Source organism: Halyomorpha halys, unplaced genomic scaffold (genome assembly GCF_000696795.3).
Source record: "Halyomorpha halys isolate HHAL.00 unplaced genomic scaffold, Hhal_1.1 Scaffold936.1, whole genome shotgun sequence".
In the NCBI taxonomy this organism is placed as follows: domain Eukaryota; kingdom Metazoa; phylum Arthropoda; class Insecta; order Hemiptera; family Pentatomidae; genus Halyomorpha; species Halyomorpha halys.
In genome coordinates, this window is record NW_027107336.1 from 92,216 (window position 1) to 99,404 (window position 7,189).

General features: G+C 32.9%; 1 protein-coding gene across 3 annotated transcripts in view; it reads right to left on the bottom strand.

The window, feature by feature from the left end:
• The window catches only part of kon (chondroitin sulfate proteoglycan 4-like protein), a 132,552-nt gene that overhangs the window by 54,106 nt on the left and 71,257 nt on the right, over positions 1-7,189 (bottom strand). For all 3 annotated transcript variants that reach the window (XM_067045646.1, XM_067045645.1, XM_067045647.1), the window contains exons 7-9: positions 5,553-5,711; positions 3,251-3,505; positions 184-381 (exon numbers count right to left, since the gene is read on the bottom strand). In XM_067045646.1, coding sequence (XP_066901747.1) covers positions 184-381; positions 3,251-3,505; positions 5,553-5,711 — 612 coding nt within the window. The remainder of the gene's footprint in view (positions 1-183; positions 382-3,250; positions 3,506-5,552; positions 5,712-7,189) is intronic.

Sequence of the window (7,189 nt, forward strand, 5' to 3'; positions counted from 1 at the left end):
TTCTACAAGAGGTATATTATCTTCTTCCTTATATTTTATCCACAAGTTCCAGTCTCAGAGAAACAGTAGAAATCCCCAGAAACTCAATGAGGAATATAGGGAATATAAGAAAAAAGATGATAAAATCTCTGTAGAACACCTCCATAATAACTAATATATTAGTTAGGTATACAAATTAGTTACCTGAGGCAGTTTCAAAGATTTCCCTGTTGGTATGAATAATGTTGGTGGATCATTTATGGCACTTATGTTTACATGAAGAATGAATCTGTGTTGGCCTTGAAGATAACTCGGCAACACAAAACCAGACCCAGGAGACAGTTCAAGATCAAGATATATATTATCTTCATAACTTTCTGATCCATCATGCACATAATGTACCTAAAAATAAAAGTTCTTGATATTTTAGAGGCACAAATAACAACAAAATTAAGTATATCATTAATGGTATAAATTTTATAAGAGAAAGAAATAAGATATATTAAGGAAAAATAAATGATAATAAAATAATAAAAACACTTGTGCTATACTAACACTATAATACACTTCTTAGTGAACACAAAAATGTATTGATATGTTTGAGAGGCACCAGCTGGAATTTTTAACATAAAGTAAGTTCTTTTGTTGGCATGTCAGACCTGGTAAGGGGTCATACCAAAAGAACCGCCTCGCCTGGTCATTGACCCTGATGGCAAAACATTAATAGTAATATATACATATAAATAGATACCAGCTGTGACCAGGAAGTTACAGACATTATATACATTATATTAGACAGCCCTTATCTCACACCTGGGCACATTAAAATCCCGGGGCAAAGGCGACGACCTCTGTCAAAGAAGGAAGCCGTCTTAATTTGAAGGTAAAAGGGTGAAAAAAGACCGACTAGCAGCAGAAGGCCAATGAACTTCCCATCCTCTCTCAAGGGTAAGTAAAAGAGAGGGGAGCATGGAAGGACCAATGAGAAGAGCGGAGATCAGAAGTGAGGAGGAATTAGAAGTAGAGGGGAGAAAAGGGTAAAAAGAGCAGGAGGAGAGAGGAAGAGAAAGGAGGGACAGTAGACGACAGTTGAGGAAGTCACACATCGCAGGGAGTCGACGAAGGCCCGCCAGCAGCGAAGCAAATATGGATGCTCCGCCGTGACAACTGCCAAGCCGGCTGACACACCGAGACAAGTAAGACCTTTTCCGTTGCAATTTGAATAGCAATAATAGAATTGATAACTTAGAGTCAGTATAAATATCAAAGATCCCAACTGGTACTTCTCAATTCATAATACAACAATTACAGAATTAGGAAACAGATCTACCATGCTCTCTCATAATAATATTCTTGCTAATGTATATATGATTGTAAATATAAAATATGTAACAAAGATTTTACTTTATAATTAAGAATCTCTGCATGCCACCTCATAATAATAGCATAGTAAATTGGTAAACACGACACCGTTGGCAAAAAACTCAAATGATTAATGATAGATATTCATATCTTGGAAGGGATGGAGTTCCATAAGGATGAGGCTCGGATAATGAACGCTCTATCGAAAGGTACAAGGTAAATAGCAAACAGAGTAGGAGATAGAGAGGAGCCTTGAGGAACACCAAAGGAAAGGAGGAGGGTCTTATATGGAGGTTGACCTGAGACGACTATATACTGGGACCAATTTGAGAGAAAGGATTTGAACCAGCACAGGGGATTGTTGGATAGAGGAAGATTACGCAATGTAGTAAAGGGGATGTTATGGTCAACAGTGTCAAACGCTTTGGAAAAGTCTAGAATGATGAGGATAGTGAGGTTTTGGTGTAACAGTATAAAGGTTTTGTATACAGCAACTAAAGTAATTAAAATTTCTCAGATCATTTTGGATACAAGCAAAGAAGTGTCCAATTTTTTTGGCTGAATACATGGAATAAATCAATGCCACCCACACTGGGAAAAAAAAAGTGACAAAGAATATGTGTTCTTCATTGATCTGGCTGTAAGTAACAAAAAATGTTGTTGACATAGTGAATAAGGGGGAGATTCAATAAACAAAACTCTCCCTTAAGGATTGAGATGTTTTCTGAACAATTGGATGGATATGTCACTAAATACTAAGGATGCACATCCAGGAAAAATAAATTAGTGACCTGTTGAGAACTTAAACCAAAACTATTGTTTTTCTGTACGACAATCTTGGGGCAGATATAGGTTACATACTGAGAAGGTAAAATTTATTGTGGATTTTAACTGCTATAGCTTAGAGATGAGTATTTATTTGGATCGGTTCTGAATAAACTAATTGGTTTACGGCAAGAAGTACTCCGTAATGGCCGTGATTTGTATTGGCCCATCTCGCCAATATATTTTGAAATTTTTTAAATTTCTTTTGTCATGATTTGAAAGATTGATTTCCTAGAGGGCTATACAAAAGGTTGTCTTTAGTATCTGGCATGAGGACAATGTCATCCACAAATACCATTACCTGGGCCAGGATTGTCCCCATATTCCATTTGCTGATAGTAGTGCGGGCTGTCCTCCGTTTCCACATTTTCAGGATATCATCCATATAAATGATGAACAGGAGGGGACTCAAACTATCTCCTTGCTTTACTCCTTTCTCAATGAAAAAGGTATTGGACTTCCATTAATCCTTACTATTCCCTTGGAATCGTGATAGGTCGACTTTATAGCTTCTATCAATCCTCGTGGGATGTTTTTTTCAGAAAGAGCATTCTACAGTTCTTGTCTAGGGACTGAATCAAAGGCAGTCTTTAGATCTATAAATAAACAAGAAGATACTTTTTCCTTGTTCCCACGATTTATCGATGATTGTTCTGAGAGAAAAAATATGACCCTGGGTCTAGCGTTGAGGCCTGAAAGCAGCCTGTTCCTCTTTTAGGTCGTTCTCCACTAGTTCTCTCAGCTTCTTTTCTAATCTTGAGGTTTAGAGCTTGTACACATCCTGGGATAGACAGATAGGTCTCAAAAGCTCTGTGATATAAAATAGTCCATAATTTCGGAATTACTCATATATTTCATTGACTGCCAGTTTTAAAACTACGTACTCCTTTTTGCTAATATTGTCTGTATTATACATTTGTTTTTGTCCAATGTGACTGATGTGTATATGATACAGAAAACCAATGAATTGGGGCAGGTTCGTTTGGATTATAATTAAATATTTATCAATGAATGAATTTTACCCATTACCATAAAATGGTAACTAATACTTAATCAATATAACATTTTATAAATTTTATGTAACCTTGTCATTAGCCAAATCCAGTAAAGTAAATGTCTGAGGTAGATTAGATTTTTCCCATAGTTCTATAGCAAGGTGCCCATGCTTAGGGGGGTGTAAGGAAACTGTTGAAAACAATATGCCTGAATCTCTTATACCATATTTAGCAAAGTCCAATATAATGTTAATATTGGAAGGACTAATAACAACATTCTGTCCTTCAAAAATTGATAGTGGTGTAAGCTCCAAAAGTTCAAGTTGTAATGTCTTACTATAAACCTGTAAAAAAAAATTAGGATAAATAAAAGTTAATTAATAATATACAACTATTTTTGTAATATAAAATTAAAAACAGAACTAAACCAATAAATGATTTTTATATGAGAAAAATCAGTACTATCAACATCAGGTACAAATTTACTTATGAACTACAGATTCTCTGTTAACAATTATTTAAATATAAATAACTTGAGGCAACATAATCTAATTTAAATGTCTTACAGTATTGAACAAACATTCTACAACTGACTACAAATAAAAATTCAAGTAAATATGAGTAGAATTAATATTGACTAGGTGTATTTGAAAAATTGTGAGACAAGGGGTCGTGGGAGATGAAAAATTATAAAACAAGTCTTGAGTGTGCTTTTTATATTAGAAGTCCAATTTATTTATTAGAAGATTGTTTTTTTCTTGTTAACATAAACTTTTTTCCACAATCTTTAATTTACAAGGGATTATCAATTTCAATGAAACGTTTTTTAGTGATAAAAGGTTGAAAAATCATAAACAAGTGCCTGTAGATTCTTTCCAATGCTCCCTAGGAGTAGAGAAATTTTTTTTTTATAAAATTAAAAGAATTTTTTACATTATTACATTCTATAATTGCTCTGCAAAGATCTAATGGATGTTATATAGAAATTATTTCTTAAGCAAAAGTTCTAAAGTAGAATCTAGTATGTAAGTGGCAAGTGCACAAAATTTATCAGAGAGATATAAGAACTGGAATGCAATCCCCTCTCCTCTGACTCCCCACCACAGTCTAGCTCATTTTGACAAAGCATCAAGATGGATCTACACCAATTACCCAGGTGAAATTAACAAAACTCTAATGTCTTATAAAAGATACTATTTACTTCTAATCATTGTTTTGTGTCACCCTCATTAGGGATAAGCGTACCTGTAAGATTTAAAGTTTCTTTATATTAGTTCATACATTGAGATTTATACTCAGAAGCGGACGGGTATATAGTGAAAATGTATTAAAAAATAAAACATCAGGTGGACTATAATAATAAACCAAGGTCTACACTTCCCAATCATTTCCTTAATTCATGATAATCTAATTGGGGAAACAAAAATAAGATATTCTTTATACTGGAAATATTCTTTTAGCATTTACCTAATTATTTATTGTCAGTAGTATCAACTATCTAACAGTTGCTGCTAACAACATATCTTCAATAAGTTAGGCTACCCATATAAATTTAATAAGTTAATAATTTCCCCCAAAGAAGTATATCATTAAGATTTTATTTATGAAAATTAATTTTTGGTTCCACATTTATTTCATTTTTTCTTAAATTGGTTTTATTTTAATTTAATAATAGATAGGGTTGAACTTTGAGTGGATCTAAAAAACACACCTCTTTAAATACAAATTAAACAGTACATTTTGTGGACATTATAGTGAATAACCATAGTTTCACCTCTTTTTAAGTTGATAATAAGTAAATTTATTTCTGAGAATAAGATTCAATCATAGCCTCTTTATCTAATCGTCATACATGATATTTATAATAGCAGTAGTCTCCAAGACAGCACAAGCCTCATCTCAAGATGGTATTCCTCTCAGAATTAATTCACAAAACATGTATAAAAGTGATTTTAATTTTATAATTATTTCCTTATATCAACTATAATTTTATGTTTTGTTGGTAGTTTATAATTTATGTTTTTTTTAATTTATATTTATTTAATTTTTGACCTTTTCTTATGTATCTCAAAATCATTTTCTATACAACATTAAGATTTGCTAAATATAATTATTTTAAGTTGATTTTTACTGCATTTGGTTTGGTTTAGATGTTAAAGGTAAACTCTCAATTTGTACGGAACCTATAGCTGTGACACTAATTGTTTCCTAGGTTTGAGAAAAACTTCACATCTAACACCCTTCGACTTATTGTCAATCTAACTCCAAATTTGGCTAGATCTAAACTATAAAATGTTATTTTAAGTTAATTATCAGTACTAAAATTAAATTTAAAACACGTAAAAATGTATATTCATAAGTTCAACTTTTTAATATAATATACACACTTACTGTATAAGTATTAGGAAAATCCTGTCTAATACAATAAGATTTATCACATAAGCATAAAAAAGAGTTTACTCCTCGATGAATACATGTTGCTTCACGAACACAAGGCTTATAATTGCATGGATAAGACCATACACACTTAGATAGTAATCCTTTGGTAACCTGGAAAAATAAAATAAATGTTTAAAAACATCTACGAACACAATTATAGAAAGATTTTATTTCCAACTGTTATGTTATAGTACAGTGTTGATCATATAGTTTCTCAAGATATATAGTCGACTATACACAGTATACAGTTAAGTCAAAAAACAGAAAGATCTGTCTGCTCTCTTCTTTCCATGGGGTGTTCCAGGACTTATTTATAGTTTAATGCTAATTTGATATTAAAAAATTAATGAAATTTTTATCAAACTACTAAGATCTGCATACAATGTAGTATTAGTGAGCATTTTGAGCAAAAAACAAATAAGAGATAATCATTACTGAGAGAGAGAATAATGAAGAGGGATAATAAACTTAAATTTTGTTAAAATCAAGGAATTTGGTTTAAAAAAACTGCATTTTTCTCCTTATTCTTCAGCTTTAAGTACTTTCTAAAGATATCTTAGTTACTAAAATGATAATAAGTAATTTTAATCTATTTGAGGAATATAGACCCAGCCAATTCTTAATTGGAATGGACCAAAACATAATTGTATTAAAAAGATGTTTCATTTCATTAAAAAATGGAGGCCAAAAAAAAGTTTCTTAAGAGTTCCTAAAACATTTTTAAAAAACAACTTTGACCATCAATACAACTACAGATTTTTTCATACAAATAATTAATGTAGATTTGTGTCTGTTATGTATTATCTAAGAAAGCATAAATAGAATAAAATACATGACAAGTATTTTTGATAATTAAAAGAACTAGAATTAATCTTGTAAAATCGGCTAATTTATTGAACAGTTTAGAAGTTAGGACCATTCCGACAGGATGTCCTCTGTTCCAAAAAAAAATAACACTGGGTGCCAAGTTCGGGGCTAAAGTGGACTGGCTAAGTCCTGGACTTAGTGGAGGAAAAAAGATCTGGGAAGAGGACCCTCACACACCATTGATCATAATTAGATTCATGCACTGGACAGACCATGACTTATTAAACTGAGAAAAGTCAAAATAGATTTCACCACAAGACACCTAGTCTGAGATATCAATAAATTTTTTTTTTTTTTTTTTATCCCCCTCTCTTGCCATTTCTGGCATACGGGGTGCGGGAGCAGTGGGGTAGTGCGCGCTGGAGTTTGAGCATGCCACTGCTCCCAAAGATCACCATTTTTTATACTTTATTCTTTTATTAAATGTTTTACTGTGGTGCAGCCCAGCACTAGATTTAGAACCTTACTGATGGAGCTGCACCTTGTCCACTGCATCCGGTCTGTAGGTCCTCTTGGTGCGCATCCCCAAAGCTCTGCAGCTTTCCCTGAAACCCCCCCCCCTCCGTGTCCTGTTAGAATCTGCGAGACCCAATAGTCTGGGAGGACCCATTTAGCCTTCAATCTAGAAATGATGGTAGGGAAGAATTTTCTCAAAGTACCTTGTCCTCTAGTTCCCCCAGCAACTCATCGAATACTAGCTTCCACAAAGTTGGTCCTAGGAC